This window comes from Streptopelia decaocto (assembly GCF_964273445.1).
Source record: "Streptopelia decaocto genome assembly, chromosome: 22".
NCBI lineage: Eukaryota > Metazoa > Chordata > Aves > Columbiformes > Columbidae > Streptopelia > Streptopelia decaocto.
In genome coordinates this window covers 1,796,274-1,815,368 of record NC_138677.1, presented here as the reverse complement: position 1 = coordinate 1,815,368, position 19,095 = coordinate 1,796,274, and the positions used below count along the sequence as shown (strand labels likewise).

Genomic DNA, 19,095 nt, shown 5'->3' with positions numbered 1-19,095 from the left:
AGGGAAGGTGGACACCTGAAACAAACCATGAGAAGGCAGGTGGGTCACTGGACTCCAGAGAACCGAAGCTGCTGTAGGGATGCTCTGTACAATGCTGTTATCTGCCCAGTCACCCTCCACCTATAAATAGTGGGATGGTAGCTAGAAAATGCATCCTTGGACACTGGGCACTGTCGTGGAGCTGTGGTGGCCCAAAAGGATGTTTGGTTCACATTGTGTAGCTTCAATGTGGCTGATGCCAGTGCTAACTTATGATTTACATCAATCCTTCCCAACTGCAGAGAAGCTGAACCCTGCCAGGAGTAAAAGAACTGTATGAGGTACCTATCTCATCTACATATGCCCATATGTTGCTGGCCATGAACACTAGATCAGGTGACAGAGGGAAAGGAATGAGAGATATGAAGCTGTGGGCTCTAAACAAGAATTGCTATTTCCCAGCCCCACTCCTGCCACCCTGTGGAGCCATTTCCTCGATTCTGGCCAACGGCTGTGGAGCAGCCATCAATGTCTTCTGCAGCTCCAAGGGAAAAGGCAAAAAACAAAATCCACTACTAAGAGTCCAGCCCTCCCCTTCCTCCACCTTTTTCCCTGAGCAGGTTAGAACAGTTGCCTCAGAACAAAGGACGAAAAGGCCCAGGCTTTTTTGCAGCACAACTTTAATGAGACTCAAGAAGAATAGGAAGTGGCTCACAAGGAACACCATAGGCAACCACAAGGATGTAGTGAAACTCCTGCAGGGTATAAGTCTGCCTGCCCTGAACACGGAGGGAGGCTACTGGTCTCAACTAGGCTGGGCTTGGAAAACAGAGAGTAGAGAAGAGAGAGAGATGGGCGAGGGAAAAGGAAACAATGGTTCAAAGCTCTGAATGCAATGCCATGTAGCTCTATCTCATTTCAAGGACCATATTCCAAGGTCTTGGGAGTTTCTTGCCCAAGGATGTTGCCAGCATCTTTAGCAGGGTTGACATCTGTTGCCACAGTAGCGGCTGGTAATGCAGGAGAGGTCAAAGCCCCCAGAGTTGATGGGAACTCCCTCACAGCTGAGGATGCTGCCAACAGCAGCAGAGGTGGAGGAGCCCACAACGGTGTTCTGAGGGAAGGAGCTGAGGATGGGGCCAGGCAGGGTCACCACCACAGGGGAGGGCTGGATGACGACGTTGGAGCTCTGGCACTGCCTGACACAGGGCTCATTGCAGCTGTTGGCCAGCGGGGTTGGGCCACAGGGCTGGCAGGGCAGACACGGGTTGCAGCAGGACATGTCTCTAGGACAGAGGTTCACCTGGGAGACAGCATAGGAGAAGGAAGCAGACCATGAGGGCTTGAGCATGAGAAGCAGCACTGCACCCAACTACAGTGGAGCCAAGGCACATCCCGGGACAGCATACGCTGCCCAGCTCAAATGCCGGGAGCCACCTCCACTAAGTCCCAGATCCCAACCCAGGACCAAGACAGTCCGTATGAGAAGAGACACACATTGAGGAAAGACACCTGATCCTGAAGAGGAGAAGAGGCTTCACACTCACCTGATTCCCAAGGAGAAGGAGGCGAGAGAAGTCAGTGAGAGAGCAGAGGGTTGGGCTGCCTTTTATAGGAGTCCTGCACTGCCTCAGGCCCAGGTACTCTTTGTGGAAGTAATAATTTTCTGACAAGCTCATGTTGAATGTAAAACACATCGGCTAATGGTATGGGCTGTGTCGTGGTTTCCTGGACTGCCGCCTTTTCATTTCCTGGCGTCTGCTAAGTGCTTTTCCATATGAAGGCTTCTGTAAGTTGAGCAATGAAAGCACCAAAGATTTCCAGGGGCACACATGTCAGCACAGGCAGAAGCGTCAGATTAAAGTGATGTGCACCTGGGTCAATTCTGTGGGCTTATTTGTGGCAAAGTTGTTAAGATATGAGCAACACTGTCATGTTCAGGTCCAGATGCGCAAGGATCATATTTGAGAGGTTATTTCATATGTGGTCCCTGGAATCTCCACAGCAGAGGCACCAGTTGCTGACAATTTCCTGTCTTTCTGTGAGCATAAAGATTTTTGCATGGTTTCCTGCAGGCTGCATGAGCACACCTATGTCAGTCTGTACCCGTGTGACCCTCATCATGAGGACATGTGCAGGTTACAGCTCAGGACTCCCCCCTGGAGCACTGGGTGGAGATATAATATTCCAGGGAAAAACTGGGGACATGCTCCTGATGTTTCCTGAGGACCTGTGGCAAGTGCACAGAGGGGTTGAGGCTAAGGAACACACCAAAAATTTCCTGAGAGCACTCCCAGCAGCGACCCACCCACCTGTGTGAAACAATGAACAACCCTCACCGAGAGCTGGCAGTCCTTCGGAAATGGATGTGAAACAAAGTGTTCCCCATTTCCAGACAACTTTGCCACAAAGAAGCCCACAAGAATGACCCAGGTGCACATCACCTGTCTGCACAGGATGCCACCAGCACTTGGGCAGACACTTATGCCTGTGCTGACATGTGTTTGCTCTGCAAATCCTTGAGCCTTTCATCCCAGCACTTAAAGAAACCTTTATATGGGAAAGCATGTGTCAGAATCCAGGAAATGAAAGGCCGGCAGTGCAGGAAACCAGGACACAGCCCATACCATTAGCCGAAGTGTTTTACATTCAACATGAGCTTGTCAGAAAATTATTACTTCCACAAAGGGTTCTTGGGCCTGAGGCAGTGTAGGACTCCTATAAAAGGCAGCCCAACACTCTGCTCTCTCATCCACTTCTCTTGCCTCCTTCTCCTTGGGCATCAGGTGAGTGTGAAGCTTCTTGTCCTCCTCCTTCAGGATCAGGTGTCTTTCTTCAATGTGTGTCTCAGCTGACGGGGTCTGTCCTGGCTCTGGGGTGAGAGCTGCTTCTCATGGGTGAGGGAAGGGTAGAGAAGGTCTTCTGCAGAGAGACGCTGGGACTTAGCGGAGGTGGCTCCTGGGATCTGAGATGGGCATAGTATGCTGGGCCAGGAGCTGCCTCGGCTCCACTGTGGTTGGGTGCAGTGCTGCTTCTCATTATCAGCCCCACATGCTCTGTTTCCTTCTCCTATGCTGTCTCCCAGGTGAACCTCTGTCCCAGAGACATGTCCTGCTGCAACCCGTGCGTGCCCTGCCAGCCCTGTGGCCCAACCCCACTGGCCAACAGCTGCAATGAGCCCTGTGTCAGGCAGTGCCAGAACTCCACCGTTGTCATTGAGCCCTCCCCTGTGGTGGTGACCCTGCCCGGCCCCATCCTCAGCTCCTTCCCTCAGAACACCGTTGTGGGCTCCTCCACTTCCGCTGCTGTTGGCAGCATCCTCAGCTGTGAGGGAGTTCCCATCAACTCTGGGGGCTTTGACCTCTCCTGCATTACCAGCCGCTACTGTGGCAACAGATGCCGACCCTGCTAAAGCTGACGGTGATGTCATCAGGCAAGAACCTTGCAAGACTTTGGAACATGGTCCATGAAATGAGATAGAGCTTTACAGCATTGCATTCAGAGCTTTGATCCAATGTTGCCTTCTTCCACTCATGTCTCTCTCTCTCTCAGTTTCCTCTGCTCTTCCTGTCTCCCAAAACCAGGCTAGTGGGACCCTCCTTCTGCAGGGCAGGCAGACTGACTCTGTGCTGGAGCTTAACGACATCCTTGTGGCTGCCTATGGTTCTCCATGTAAGCCACCTCCTTTTTTTCTTAAGACTCATTAAAGATGTGCTGAATTCAATCCTGGCCCCTCCTGTCCTTGTTCATTCTTGGTTACCTCTGCCAGTCCCATTGGGCAAAAATTTGGAAGAAGAGGATGGTGGGACTCCATGAATTGCATTTTCTTTTGTTCACTTTCCCTTGGAACTGCAGAAGACATTCATGGCCAATCCACAGCCAATAGCCAGAAGTGAGGAAATGGTTCCAAATGGTGGTAGGAATTTGGCTGGAAAACAACATTTCCTGAGGACAATCCACACTCTCATCTCTCTCACTCTTTTCCCTCCCTTACCCGATTTGCTGTGCATGCCCAACACATAAGGTCACAGGAAGATGCGATAGAGGAACCTCATAGAGTCCTTCAGCATGTGGCAGAGCCCAGCTACTCTCTAGACATGCATCTGCATCATCATCATTGAACACTAGGGTGGAAGGGAGCACAAGGATCACCTGCACTAATGTTTCTTGGCAAAGCACAGGCTAGCCAAGATGGCCCAGCACCCTGTCCAGCTCAATCTTAAATGTGTTCAATGTTTCAGAATCCACCACTTCCCTGGGAAGATATCTCCAATGTCTCCCTGTTCTCATCATGGAAAATTTCCATTTTCTGTCCAATCACAATGCTACCAGTTCATTGTAGCCTTTGCCCCTTGTCTTTTCCATGTGACTGCTTTTGAAAAGGGAGTCTCCATCTTCTTTCTAGGCACTCTTAAAATATTGAAGCATGGTGCTGAGGTCTCCCATAAGTATCTCAAAGCTGAACAAACCCAGTTCTCTTAGGCTTTCATGATATTGCATTTTCTTTTGTTCACTTTCCATTAGAGCTGCAGAAGACATTCATGGCCAATCCTCCAACCTGTCCAGGTCATCCTACAGGCTGACCTGCTTTTCAAGGCTAAGATAATTCACAAGTTAGGATTGGTATCAACCACACTCAGGCTACATAATGGAGTCACCACTTCCTGTGAACTCAATGACCTTATGGGTTACTACAGCTCCAGGACAGGCACCACTTGCAGTGGACGGGACAGGCACCAACCCAAGTGCAGCTGAAGCCCAAGTGCTGACCCTGCCAGTACTCAGCTTTCTGGTCTCCCTCAAGAGCTCTGAGGCAGGGCCAACCTGAGTGCTCATGTCACCACTGCTCCTTACTTTGAGAGCTGTCCTGCAAGAGACCCAGCACACTCCTGGGAACCACATGGGCACAGCAAAGTACAGGGCTGTGCCCTCATGGTAGGACATCTCTCCCCACACAGGGATCTGCAGGGAAAAGCACCAGTCTGGGCATGTACGCTGGGAGAATGAGTACTGGTCCTAAGGCCAGGAAGGCAAGCCCCCAGCATGGTGCCATGGTCCTGCTCTGCCTTGGACCCAAGCTATGGACCCCAGCATGGAACCTGTGCACACACAAGAGACCTGTCATCTAAAAGACCTAGACAATGAAGACATGCCTTTGGGTACATGTAGCTGACACTCTAGATGGAAGTCTCATATGGACCTGCTGACTGCACTTTGGGCATTCTCATTTCTCTTGATCTTCTAGAGAAGAAATTGAAAGCTTCATGTCCGTCTTTCCTATTCCCTGCTTGCAGAGTTTTCTCTTTTGGTGAACAAGACTTGGAAATGAAGAGGACATTGACCATGCAACATCCTATTTTCTCTGCCAAAAATGTCAGTCTGAACTGATATACAGTCATTTGGAATGAGGATTTCCTTAGTGATGACAGTGGTGCAGTGGCGTGGTTAGCATATTGTGACATCATGATGGAAGGATGTCACTGAGAGGTCATAGAATTATAGAATCTTTTTTATTGGAGGGGACCTTGAAAGATCATCTGGTCCAATCTTTCATGGGCAAGAGAGACTAGATGAGATTATCAATCACCCTTTCCAATCTCATATTGGAAACTTCCAGTGACAGGGTCTCTACATCCCTGGGTGGTCATTCCTGTGGAGGATTGTTCTTAACATACAAAAAAAAATTGTCTGTTGTAATGAATCCTCTCCCAATGATACATGTGCTCACTGGACCTGATGTTGTCCACCTGGCTCCTTGTGATGAGAGAGCATCTGTCCTTTTTCTAGATACCCTCTAAGTACTCAAATACTGTGATGAGGTGTCCTTGAGCCTTCTGTTCTCCAGGGAAAAAAAGACAAAACAACTTCAGTCTACCATCTGAGGATAGGTTCTCCAGTCCTTTGGTCTAATTAGGCACATTCACAGGAGTGCTGGTGGCTCCTGCATAAGGATCAGTGACGACTGAGTCTGGGGGGATTGGATCCCAGCTGTGGTTTTTTTTTTGCTGTGGAGTGGCTGGTCAGAGAAAGTGCCATGTGTGTGACAATGACCACCATCCAAATGCCCATGTTACCAGGGTTAGCAAGAAGTACATTTTTTTCTCTCATGGGAGCTTTGTAATGAAGAAGTTTGCATACAGTGACATTGCAATTAAAGGACATCACTGAGGGGATCATGAACTCAGTGATAAACAGGAAGGCAGTAAAAAATGAGAATGACTGCTCCAGCCAGCAAGCAATACAAAAGATTTTCCTAAGGATAAGGAATGTCTCCATTATTTTTCACACAACAGTGATTGTATACCAGGTCTCCACAACTGAAACCTGAGGAGGATAAAGAACGGAAGACATTTTCCATCAGGGTTGGAATATACATTGAGAAGATAATGGCACATGGGGCCATGTGCCCACTTTTTGAGGGGTGGGAAACCCAGGGGAATGAGGTCAAATACAGGTGTCTTGTTCTCCTTTGCCAGCCCAGGACATGGCCAGAAGTAATCAGAACCCAGACAAGACTGAAGGAACAAATATGTGGTGGGTAAAATCTATTATGTTGTTTGCTGTCAGGTGTACAAATCAGCACCTGTTTTAGACTGAGAGAACCTACTTAGCCCAGACAAAGGTCTGACAACACCTAGCCTGCAGTGTGGATATGGACCAGGGTAGAAAGGACATGGCAGAGTTGTGACCAACATTTCTGCTCTGCTGGAACTCCCTATTACCATGGATTGGTGGACTCCCATTGCAGATAATAGGATGTGTTGTAATTCCTGGATTCATTGAACTCTTAATTGCTTCCTTTTAATTGCCTACTTCAAATCCCACAGTACCTGTTAAGTCTAATACAGACCGTGGTTGGAGATTTCATCAAGTGTGACAGGGGAGAGAATGTCAGATAAGAAATAACAATGTCTTTGCCCAAAAAGGTCAGGAAGGGTGAGACAGCTGCTAAGCTCAGCATCCCTCAGACTCAACTCCAAAAAGTTAATTGATGAAACCCTGAAAATAATTTACTGTGTGTCCAAGTGACAAAATCCACTGAGGAAAGTCCCACACTCCTCTTCCTCCACATTTTTCATTAGCGCACTGAAATAGTTGCCTCAGAATAAAGGAAGACTCGGAGGCTCAGGCTTGGATGCAGCACGACTTTAATTAGTCTCAAGAAAAAAAGCAGGTGGCTCACAGGATCAGTCACAAGGATGTGGTGAAACTCTTGCAGGGAGTCAGGCTGCCTGCCCTGCAGAAGGAGGGAGGCCAAGAGGTGCTCACTAGGCTGCCCTTGGAGACAGAAAGAGAAAAAGAGAGAGACATGAGTGGAAGAAGGAAACATCAGTCCAAAGCTCTGAGTGCAATGCTGTAAAGCTCTATGTCATTTTAAGGACCATGTTCCAAGGTCTTGGGAGATTCCCTTCAGCTTTAGCAGGGTCGGCATCTGTTGCCACAGTAGCGGCTGGTAATGCAGGAGAGGTCAAAGCCCCCAGAGTTGATGGGAACTCCCTCACAGCTGAGGATGCTGCCAACAGCAGCGGAGGTGGAGGAGCCCACAACGGTGTTCTGAGGGAAGGAGCTGAGGATGGGGCCGGGCAGGGTCACCACAACGGGGGAGGGCTCAATGACGACGGTGGAGCTCTGGCACTGCCTGACACAGGGCTCATTGCAGCTGTTGGCCAGCGGGGTTGGGCCGCAGGGCTGGCAGGGCACGCATGGGTTGCAGCAGGACATGTCTCTGGGACAGAGGGTCACCTGGAAGAGAGGAAAGGAGGAAATAGATCATGAGGAGCTGATCATGAGAAGCAGCATTGCACCCAAACACAGTCGAGCTGAGATACCTCCTGGCCCAGCATACACTGCCCAGCTCACGTGCCAGGAGCCACCTCCACTAAGTCCCAGCTTCTCTCTGCGGAAGACGTTCTCTCCCCTTCCCTCACCCATGAGAAGCAGCTCCCAACCCAGGGCCAGGACAGACCCTGGCAGCTGAGATACACATTGAGGAAAGACACCTGATCCTGAAGAGGAGGAGAAGAGGCTTCACACTCACCTGATTCCCAAGGAGAAGGAGGCAAGAGAAGTGGATGAGAGAGCAGAGCATTGGGCTGCCTTTTATAGGAGTCCTGCACTGCCTCAGGCTCCCTGAGTGGAAGTAATAATTTTCTGACAAGCTCATATTGAATGTAAAACACACCAGCTAATGGTATGGGCTGTGTCCTGGTTTCCTGCACTGCCACCTTTTCATTTCCTGCCATCTGCCATGTTATTTCCCATATGATATGTTCTCTAAGTAGTGCAATGAAAGCTCTGAGGATATCAAGAGGGGACACGTGACAGTACAGGCAGAAGACTCAGCTGAGTTGCTGGTGCATCCTGTGCAGGCAGGTGATATGAATGTTGGTCATTCCTGTGGGTTCCTTTGTGGCAAAGTTGTTAGAATACGAGCAGCACTGTCATGCTCAGGTTCAGATGCCCAAGGATCACATTTGAGAGGTTATTTCATATGTGGTCCCTGGAATCTCGTCAGTAGAGTCCCCAGCTGACATTTTCCGTTATTTCTGTGAGCATAAATATTTTTGCATGGTTTCCTGCAGGCTGCATGAGCACAACTGTGTCAGTCTGTAGCTGTGTGACCCTCATCATGAGGACATGTGCAGGTCACAGGTGGGGACTCTCCCCTGGTGTATCCATGAGCATTGGGTGGAGATAAGATATTCCATAGAAAACCCTGGGCCCTAGACTTGATCTTTTTGTTTCCTGAGGACCTGTGGCAAGTGTACAGAGAGGAATAACGCAGGGCCCAAAGAAATTGTACTGATAGCACTGTTGCGGTAGTGTCAAACCCTCCCACCAGCGCTCCATCTGTGTGAAACAATGAACAACCAACATAGAGAGGAGGGCTGACAATAGGAAATAATATACTATGTAGTCCCAAATGGCAGTCCTTGGAAAATGGATGTGAAACATGAAAGTATTGCCCATTTCCTGACAAATTTGCCACAAAGAAGGCAACAGGAATGATCCAAATACACATCACCTGCCTACACAGGATGCCACCAGCTCTTCAGCTTCATCTTCTGCCTACACCTTTCATCCTGCAACTTACAGAAGAAACCTTCATATGTGAAAACACAAGTCAGAAGCATGGAAATGAGAAGCTGGCAGTGCAGGAAAACAGGACACAGACCCTACCATTAGTGTGTGTTTTACATTCATAACGAGCTTGTTAGAAAATTGTTACTTCCACTCAGGGTACCTGGCCCTGCAGCTGTGCAGGACTCCTATAAAAGCCAGCCAACGCTCTGCTCTCATCCACTTCTCTTGCATCCTGCTCCTTGAGAATCAGGTTAGTGTGAAGCCTGTTCTCCTCCCCTTCTAGATTAGGAGTCTTTCTTCGATGTATGTCTCTGCTCATAGGGTCTGTCCTGGCCCGGGTTGGGAGCTGCTTCTCATGGGAGAAAGGAAGGGAAGGGAAGGGAAGGGAAGGGAAGGGAAGGGAAGGGAAGGGAAGGGAAGGGAAGGGAAGGGAAGGGAAGGGAAGGGAAGGGAAGGGAAGGGAAGGGAAGGGAAGGGAAGGGAAGGGAAGGGAAGGGAAGGGAAGGGAAGGGAAGGGAAGGGAAGGGAAGGCCTTCTGCTGTGGCAGTCTGGGACTTGGTGGAGGTGGCTCCTGCAATCTGAGGTAAGCATCATATGCTGGGCAAGAAGGTGTCTTGGCTCCACTGTGGTTGGGAGCAGTGCTGCTTCTCATGATCAAGTCCTCATGCTCTGATTCTTCTTATGCTGTCTTCCAGGTGAACCTCTGGCCCAGAGACATGTCCTGCTGCAACCCGTGTCTGCCCTGCCAGCCTTGTGGCCCAACCCCACTGGCCAACAGCTGCAATGAGCCCTGTGTCAGGCAGTGCCAGAGCTCCAACGTCGTCATCCAGCCCTCCCCTGTGGTGGTGACCCTGCCTGGCCCCATCCTCAGCTCCTTCCCTCAGAACACCGTTGTGGGCTCCTCCACCTCTGCTGCTGTTGGCAGCATCCTCAGCTGTGAGGGAGTGCCCATCAACTCTGGGGGCTTTGACCTCTCCTGCATTACCAGCCGCTACTGTGGCAGCAGATGTCAACCCTGCTAAAGCTGCTGGGAACTTTCATGAGCAAGAACCTCCCAAGACCTTGGAACATGGTCTTTGAGATGAGATAGAGCTTCATGGCATTGCATTCAGAGCATTGAATGGATGTTTCCTTCTTCCACTCTTGTCTCTCTCCCTCTTTCTTCAGATCATTTTGTCTCCAAAAGCCAGACTAACTGGGACTTGTTGGTCTCCATCCCTCTGCAGGGCAGGCAGATCAACACCCTGCAGGACTATCTCTGCATCCTTGTGACTGCCCATGGTATTCCCTGTGACCCACCTCCTTTTCTTCTTAAGAACCATTAAAATTGTGCTGCATCTAAGCCTGGGCCTCTGAGTCCATCTTTATTCTTGGGTACCTCTGCCAGTCCCATTAGGCAAAAATTTGGAAGAATAGGGTGGTGGGAGTACCTGCTGTGCATTTTCTTTTGTTCACTTTCCCTTGGAACTGCAGAAGACATTCATGGCCAATCCACAGCCAATAGCCAGAAGTGAGGAAATGGTTCCAAATGGTGGTAGGAGTTTGGCTGGGAAACAACATTTCCTGAGGACAATCCACACTCTCATCTCTCTCACTCTTTTCCCTCCCTTACCCGATTTGCTGTGCATGCCCAACACATAAGGTTACAGGAAGATGTGATAGAGGAACCTCATACAGTCCTTCAGCATGTGGCAGAGCCCAGCTACTCTCTAGACATGCATCTGCATCATCATCACTGAACACCAGGACGGAAGGGAGCACAAGGATCACCTGCACTAATGTTTCTTGGCAAAGCACAGGCTAGCCAAGATGGCCCAGCACCCTGTCCAGCTCAATCTTAAATGTGTTCAATGTTTCAGAATCCACCACTTCCCTGGGAAGATGTCTCCAATGTCTCCCTGTTCTCATCATGGAAAATTTCCATCTTCTGTCCAATCAGAATGCTACCAGGAGTGCATTGTAGCCTTTGCCCCTTGTCTTTTCCATGTGACTGCTTGTAAGAAGGGAGTCTCCATCTTCTTTCTAGGCACTCTTAATATATTCGAGCATGGTGCTGAGGTCTCCCATAAGTATCTCAAAGCTGAACAAACCCAGTTCTCTTAGGCTTTCATTGTATTGCAGCTTCTCAGTTCTTTGATCATCTTTGTGAAAATTCTCTGGACCTTTTCCGGCCCATCCACATTTTTTCATATAGAGGAGACCAAAACTGAACACAATATTCAAGATTTGGCCTGACAAGCTCTGATTAGAGCATCATTATGACTTCTTTGCCTCCACTTCTGATGCCCTATCAAATGTAACCGGGTATCCTGTTGGCCTTCTTTGCCGCAGCAGCACATTGTTCACTAATATTGACCTTGTTGTCCACCAGGACCCCCGGTCCCTTTCCACAGAGCTGCTTCCCAGCCAGGCAGATCCCAGCCTGTGCTGCACTCCTGGTGTATATTGTCCCAGGAACGGGTCTTTACACTTGTCCTTGTTGAACTTCATCAGGTTCTTGTTAGCCAAATCCTCCAACCACTCCAGGTCATCCTGCAGGCTGACCCTCCATTCAAGGCTGAGATAATTCACAAATTAGGATTGATATCCACCACACTCAGTCTACGTAATGGATTCACCGCTTCCTGTGAACTCAAATATCCTGTGGGTCACTGCAGCTCCAGGACAGTGCCCAGTGTCTAAAGACCAATTTCCTGGCCAGCTTCCCGCCTTTTATAGGCAGAGGGTGACTCGGTAGATAGCAGCAGTGTACTGAGCATCCACACAGCAAGTTGCCTCTCTACAATCCTTTGGCCCTTTGCCTTCTCATGGATTGTTTCTGGTGTCCATCACAGAATCACAGAATGGTATTGGAAGGGACCTCAAAAGATCATCTAGACCAATTCCCCTGCTGGAGCATGAACATATAGATGAGGCTACACAGGAAGGCGACCAGGCACGTTTTGAATGTCTCCAGGGAAGGAGACTCCGCAAGCCCCTGGGCAGCCTGTTCCATTGTTCTGTTACTCTTACTGAGAAGAAGTTTCTTCTCAAATTGAAGTGGAACCTCTTGTGTTCTAGTTTGCACTCATTACCCTTTGTCCTACCATTTGTCGTCACTGAGAAGAGCCTGGCTCCATCCTTGTGACGCTCACCCTTTACATATTTATAAACATTAATGAGGTCACCCCTCAGTCTCCTCTTCTCCAAACTAAAGAGCCCCAGCTCCCTCAGTCTTTCCTCATAAGAGAGATGCTCCACTCCCTTAATCATCTTTGTTGCCCTACACTGGACTCTCTCCAACAGTTCCCTGTCCTTCTGGAACTGAGGGGCCCAGAATTGGACACACTATTCCAGGTATGGTCTCACCAGGGCGGAGTAGAGGGGAAGAAGAACCTCTCTTAACCTACTAACCACCCCCCTTCTAATACACCCCAGGTACAATTGGCCTTCTTGGCCACAAAGGCCCAGTGCTGCCTCATGGTCATCCTGCTGTCCACCAGGACCCCCAGATCTCTTTCCCCTACACTGCTCTCTAATAGGTCATTTCCCAACTTATACTGGTACCTGGGATTGTTCCTACCCAGATACAAGACTCTACACTTTCCCTTGGTCTATTTCATTAAATTTTTCACTGCCCAACTCTCCAGGTCTCTGGATGGCAGCACAGCCTTCTGGTGTTTCAGCCTCTCCTCCGAGCTTGGTGTCATCAGCAAACTTGCTGATAGTACACTCAACTCCCTCATCCAATTAATTGATTAATATGTTGAATATTACCAGCCCCAGTACTGACCCCTGAGGCACTCCACTAGATACAGGCCTCCAGCTGGACTCCGCCCCATTGATCACAACTCTCTGGCTTCTTTCCTTCAGCCACTTCACTGTCCACCTCACTACCTGATGATCCAAATCACACTCCCTCAGTTTAGCTGTGAGGATGCTGTGAGAGACTGTGTCAAATACTTTACTGAATTCAAGGTAGACCACATCCACCACTGCCATCATCTGTCCACCTCATTACGTCTTCATAAGAGGCTATTAGGTTGGTTGAGCACAACTTCCCCTTGGTGAAGCCATTTTGCCTACCCTTAATGGTCTTCTTATCCTTGATATGCCTTGAGATGGCGCCAAGGATAAGTTGTTCCCTGAGTTTGTGCTTTCACTGTTTATGTGAAAATTTAGAGTATATTTTTCAGTGATATTTGAAAGTATCTTTATAGACCCTGGCCTTCACGCCTGACTTTTACTCTAAATCTTGGAATCCCTCTGGTATCCGTGGTGTCCTGTGTGCAGAAAAACACCTCTGAGGCACTGTTGGGCTCAAAACGATGGCTCAGGCTCACAGGGACTGATGGACAACATGAGGTTCCCCTCATGCTCTTCCTGTCCGCACTTCAGGGCAGAAACACCACCATTACCCATCTCACTGGGTGCTGGGCACATGCAGTGGACAGGACAGGCACCAACCCAAGTGCAGCTGATACACAAGTAGTCACCCTGCATGTACTCAGCTTCCCAGGCTCCCTCAAGAGCTCTGAGGCAGGGCCAGCACCACCTTCTGTTCCTGTCACCACTGCTCCTCACTTGTTGGCCAGGGTCTTCCCAGCAGAGCAGTCCCTGACCCTTAGAGAGCTGTCCTGCAAGAGACACTGCACACCCCTGGGAACCACATGGGCACTAGCAAAGTACAGGGCTGTCACCTCATGGTAGGACATTTCTCTCCATACGGGGATCTGCAGGGAACAGCACCAGTCTGGGCATGTACACTGGGAGGAAAAGTACTGATCCAAAGCCCAGGAAGGCAAGCCCCCAGCATGGTGCCATGGTCCTGCTCTGCCTTGGGTCCAAGCAATGCACCCCAGCATGAAACCTGTGCACACACAGGAGACCTGTCAGTGAGAAGACCTAGACAATCAAGACAGACCTTTGGGTACATGTAGCTGACACTCTAGATGGAAGTCTCATATGGACCTGCTCATTCACACTTTGGGGATTCTCATTTCTCTTGATCTTCACTGTCCTTCTAGAGAAGAAGTTGAAAGGTTCATGTCCCTCTTTGCTATTCCCTGCCTGCAGAATATGTCTCTTTTATTGAACAAGTCTTGGAAATGAAGAGGACATTGGCCATGCAGCATCCTATTTTCTCTGCCAAAAATATCAGTCTGAACTGATATATAGTCATTTGGAATGAGGATTTCCTTAGTGGTGCAGTGGAGTGGTTAGCATATTGTGACATCATGATGGAATGATGTCACTGAGAGGTCATAGAATTATAGAATATTTTATATTGGAAGGGACCTTGAAAGATCATCTGGTCCGATATTTCATGGGCAAGAGAAACTAGATTAGATTATCAATCACCCTTTCCAATCTCATCTTGGAAACTTCCAGTGACAGGGACTCTACCACAGACCTGAGATGTCATTCCTGTGAAGGACTGTTCTTAATGGTAAAAAAAAAATATTTCTTCTGTCAAAATGAAACCTCTACCAGTGACACACGTACTCATTGGCCTTCTCCACCTGGCTCCCTGTGATGAGAGAGAATCTGTCCTCTTTCTAGATACCCTTTAAGTACAAGAATGTTAAGATGAGGTTCCCCCAAGCCTTCTGTTCTCCCAGGATAAAGAACCTATCTCCTTCACTCTTCTCTCAGAGGACAGGTTCTCCAGGTCTTTGGTCCAATTAGAGACATACACAAGAGAGGTGGTGGCTCCAGGAAAAGGATCAGCGAAGGCTGAATCCGGGGGAATGCATCCCTGCTGCAGTTTTCTTGATGTGGAATGGCCAGTCAGTGGAAGTTACACCTGCTTGAGTATGACTGCAATCCAAATGACCATGCTGCCAGGGCACACAAGAAGATGATTTTCTCTCTCATGCGAGTGTTGGAAAAGAGAAGTTTGCATATGGTGACATCACAGTTAAAAGACATCAATGAGAGGATCATGAACTTCGTGATAAACAGGAAGGCAGTAAAAAATGAGAGTGACTGCTCCAGCCAGCAAGCAACACAAAAGATTTTCCTAAGGACAAGGAAAGTCTCCATTATTTTTACACAAGAGTAATGGTACGCCAGGTCTCCACAAGTGAAACCTGAGGAGGATAAAGAACGGAAGCCATTTTCCATCAGGGTTGGAATGTACATGGAGAAGATAATGGCACATGGGGCCATGTGCCCACTTTTTGAGGGATGGGTAACCCAGGGGAATGAGATCAAATACAGGTGTCTTCTTCTCCTTTGCCATGACACAGAACATGACCAGAAGTAATCAGAACCCAGACTAGACTGTAGGTGCAAAACTGTGGTAAGTAAAATCTATTATTTCTATTGCTCTCAGATAGACAAGCCTGGTTTAATATTGAGAGAACACACTTAACCTAGATAAAGGTTTGTCCATACCTGGGCTGAGGTGTGGATATGGACCAGAGCAGAAAGGAACTGGTAGAGTTGTGAGCAACACTTCTGCTCTCCTAGAAATCACCATTACCATGGAATGGCAGGCATCCATGACACATACTTAGATGTGTTGTAATTCCTGGATTCATTGAATTCTTAATTGCTTCCTTTTAATTGCTTACTTCAAATGCCCAATGTCCCTGGTAAGTCTAATAAAGACCATGGTTGGAGATTTCATAAAATGTGACGTGGGAGAGAATATCAGGTAACAAATAACAATGCCTTTGCCCAAGCAAGGTCAGGAAGGGTGAGAAAGCCAATAAGCTGGGCATCCCTCAGACTCAATGCCAAACAGTTAATTGATGAACCCATGAAATTGATTCACTGTGTTTCCAAGTGAGAAATTCACTGCAGGGACTCCCACCCTCCCCTTCCTTCACCTTTTTCCCTGAGCAGACTGAATAAGTTGCCTCAGAACAAAGGAGTACACGAAGGCCCAGGCTTGGATGCAGCACAAATTTAATGAGTCTTAAGGAGAAAAGGAGGTGGCTCGCGGGGAGCACCAGGGTCAGTCACAAAATGTGGTGAAACTCCTGTAGAGAGAAAGGCTGCCTCCCCTGCAGAATGAGGGAGGCCAAGAGGTTCCCACTAGGCTGGCCTTGGGAGACAAAAACAGCTGAGGAAAGAGAGAGAAACACACAAGTAGAAGAAGGAAACATCCGTTCAAAGCCTGAATGTAATGCCATACAGCTCTATCTCATTTCAAGAACCATGTTCGAAGGTCTTGGGAGGTTTTTGCTCATGGATGTTGTCAGTAGCTTTAGCACGGTTGACATCTGCTGCCACAGTAGCGGCTGGTAATGCAGGAGAGGTCAAAGCCCCCAGAGTTGATGGGCACTCCCTCACGGCTGAGGATGCTGCCAGCAGCAGCGGAGGTAGAGGAGCCCACAACGGTGTTCTGTGGGAAGGAGCTGAGGATGGGGCCGGGCAGGGTCACCACCACGGGGGAGGGCTGAATGACAATATTGGAGCTCTGGCACTGCCTGACACAGGGCTCATTGCAGCTGTTGGCCAGTGGGGTTGGGCCACAGGGCTGGCAGGGCACGCATGGGTTGCAGCAGGACATGTCTCTGGGACAGAGTTTCACCTGGGAGACAGCATAGGAGGAAATAGAGCATGAGGGCTTGATCATGAGAAGCAGCACAGAACCCAACCACAGTGGAGACAAGGAACCTTCTTGCCCAGCATATGATGCTTATCTTAGATCTCAGGAGCCACCTCCACTAATTCCCAGCCTGCCTCTGCAGAAAACCTTCCCTTCCCTTCCCTTCCCTTCCCTTCCCTTCCCTTCCCTTCCCTTCCCTTCCCTTCCCTTCCCTTCCCTTCCCTTCCCTTCCCTTCCCTTCCCTTCCCTTCCCTTCCCTTCCCTTCCCTTCCCTTCCCTTCCCTTCCCTTCCCTTCCCTTCCCTTCCCTTCCCTTCCCTTCCCTTCCCTTCCCTTCCCTTCCTTTCATCTCCCATGAGAGCAGCTTCCACCACAGGACCAGGACAGACCCCATAGCTGAGACACACACTAAGGAAAGACACCTGATTCTGAAGGAGGAGGACAAGAGGATTCACACTCACCTGATTCCCAAGGAGAAAGAAGTGAGAGAAGTGGATGGGAGACCAGAGCGTTGGGCTGCCTTTTATAGGAGTCCTACACTGCCTCAGGCCAAGGTACTGTTTGTGGAAGTAATAATTTTCTGACAAGCTCGTGATGAATGTAAAAACAGCACCTAATGTTAGGAGATGATTCCTGGTTTCCTGCACTGCCACCTTTTCATTTCCTGGCTTCTGCCACATGCTTTGCCTTATGAGGGCTTCTGTACGTACTGAGATAAAAGGCCTGAGGTTTTCCAGAGGGGACACACGTCACAGCAGGCAGAAGCTTCAGCACAAGTGCTGGATGCATCTTGTGCAGGCAGGTGATATGAACCTTTGTCATTCCTGTGGGTTCCTTTGTTGCAAAGATGTTAAGATATGAGCAATGCTGTCATGCTCAGGTCCAGATGCCTAAGGATCACATTTGAGAGATTATTTTATCTGTGGTTCCTGGGATCTCCTCAGCAGAGTCCCCAGTTGCTGATGTTGTCCTTGCTTTCTGTTAGCAAAAAGATTTTTGCATGGTTTCCTGCAGGCCTGCATGAGCACACCTGTGTCAGTTTGTACCTGTGTGACCCTCATCATGAGGACATGTGCAGGTCACAGCTGGGGACTCTCCCCTGGTGTATCCATGAGCATTGGGTGGTGAAAAAATATTCCATAGAAAACCCAGGGCCCAGACATGCTCCTGATGTTTCCTGAGGACCAGTGGCGAGTCCAGAGAGGGGGGCTGAGGCAAAGGAGTCCAACCAAATTGTCCTGAGAGTACCGCTGCTATATTTTCAATCCCTCCCAGCAGTGACCCCCCTGTGTGAAGAAACAATGAGCAAGCATCAGAGAGAAGTGGGTTGACAAGAGGAAAGGATATGTCACATTGTCCAAAATGGCAGTCCTTGGGAAACGGATGTGAAACATAAGAGCGTTGCCAATTCTCGGACAACATTGCCACAAAGAAGCCAACAAAAATGACCTTGTTCCACATCACCTGCCTGCACAGGATGCCACAAGCACTTGGGCTGACACTTATGCCTGCGGCTGACACGTGTGTCTGCTCTGGAAATCCTTGGGCCTTTCATCCCAACACTTAGGGAAGCCTCCATATGGGTAATCACGTGGCAAAAGCCCGGAAAAAAAAAAGTGGCAATGCAGGAAAACAGGAAACATCTCCTAACATTAGCTGCTGTCTTTTACATTCATCATGAGCTTGTCAGAAAATTATTACTTCCACAAAGTTAGTCTGGACCTGAGGCAGTGCAGGACGCCTACAAAAGGCAGCCCAACTCTCTGCTCTCTCATTCAGTTCTCTCGCCTCCTTCTCCTTGGGGATCAGGTGAGTGTGAAGCCTCTTGTCCTCCTCCTTCAGGATCAGGTGTTTTTCCTCAATGTGTGTCTCAGTTGACAGGGTCTGTCCAGGCTCTGGGGTAGAAGCTGCTTCTCATGGGAGAGGGAAGGGGAGAGAATGTCTTCTGCCGAGAGAGCCTGGGATGTAGTGGCAGTGGCTCCTGGGATTTGAGCTGGGTAGCGAATGCTGGGCCAAGAGGCGCCTTGGCTCCTCTATGGTTCGGTGCAGTGCTACTTCTCATGATCAGACCTGCACGTTCTTCTTCCTCATCTCCTCTCTTTCCTCTCCTCTCCTCTCCCCTCTGCCCTCTTCTCTCTTCAGGTGAACCTCTGTCCCAGAGACATGTCCTGCTGCAACCCATGCGTGCCCTGCCAGCCCTGCGGCCCAACCCCGCTGGCCAACAGCTGCAATGAGCCCTGTGTCAGGCAGTGCCAGAACTCCAATGTTGTCATCCAGCCCTCTGCAGTGATTGTGACCCTGCCCGGCCCCATCCTCAGCTCCTTCCCTCAGAACACCGTTGTGGGCTCCTCCACCTCTGCTGCTGTTGGCAGCATCCTCAGCTGTGAGGGAGTTCCCATCAACTCTGGGGGCTTTGACCTCTCCTGCATTACCAGCCGCTACTGTGGCACCAGATGCCGACCCTGCTAAAGCTGCTGGGAATTTTCATGAGCA

General features: G+C 49.3%; 5 protein-coding genes and 1 pseudogene across 6 annotated transcripts; 3 read left to right on the top strand and 3 right to left on the bottom strand.

The window, feature by feature from the left end:
* Nucleotides 1-955: 955 nt before the first annotated feature.
* Nucleotides 956-1,261, bottom strand: LOC309449220 (feather keratin Cos1-1/Cos1-3/Cos2-1-like; the record flags this gene model as incomplete). Its single annotated transcript, XM_082071185.1, has 1 exon — nt 956-1,261. The coding sequence occupies one exon, from the start codon at nt 1,259-1,261 to the stop codon at nt 956-958; it is 306 nt and encodes a 101-aa protein (XP_081927311.1).
* Nucleotides 1,262-3,085: 1,824 nt separating this feature from the next.
* Nucleotides 3,086-3,391, top strand: LOC309449212 (feather keratin Cos1-1/Cos1-3/Cos2-1; the record flags this gene model as incomplete). Its single annotated transcript, XM_082071177.1, has 1 exon — nt 3,086-3,391. One exon carries the CDS (start codon nt 3,086-3,088, stop codon nt 3,389-3,391), a length of 306 nt encoding a protein of 101 aa, XP_081927303.1.
* Nucleotides 3,392-7,395: 4,004 nt separating this feature from the next.
* Nucleotides 7,396-7,701, bottom strand: LOC309449219 (feather keratin Cos1-1/Cos1-3/Cos2-1-like; the record flags this gene model as incomplete). The annotated part of the gene is made up of 1 exon (XM_082071184.1): nt 7,396-7,701. The coding sequence occupies one exon, from the start codon at nt 7,699-7,701 to the stop codon at nt 7,396-7,398; it is 306 nt and encodes a 101-aa protein (XP_081927310.1).
* A 2,078-nt stretch (nt 7,702-9,779) lies between these two features.
* LOC309449043 (feather keratin Cos1-2-like) lies at nt 9,780-10,085 on the top strand (the record flags this gene model as incomplete). The annotated part of the gene is made up of 1 exon (XM_082070954.1): nt 9,780-10,085. One exon carries the CDS (start codon nt 9,780-9,782, stop codon nt 10,083-10,085), a length of 306 nt encoding a protein of 101 aa, XP_081927080.1.
* Nucleotides 10,086-16,258: 6,173 nt separating this feature from the next.
* LOC309449042 (feather keratin Cos1-2-like) lies at nt 16,259-16,564 on the bottom strand (the record flags this gene model as incomplete). Its single annotated transcript, XM_082070953.1, has 1 exon — nt 16,259-16,564. One exon carries the CDS (start codon nt 16,562-16,564, stop codon nt 16,259-16,261), a length of 306 nt encoding a protein of 101 aa, XP_081927079.1.
* A 1,715-nt stretch (nt 16,565-18,279) lies between these two features.
* Nucleotides 18,280-19,071, top strand: LOC309449202 (feather keratin Cos1-1/Cos1-3/Cos2-1-like; annotated as a pseudogene). Its single transcript has 2 exons — nt 18,280-18,411; nt 18,745-19,071. The product of its transcript is annotated as a feather keratin Cos1-1/Cos1-3/Cos2-1-like (transcript).
* Nucleotides 19,072-19,095: the final 24 nt, after the last annotated feature.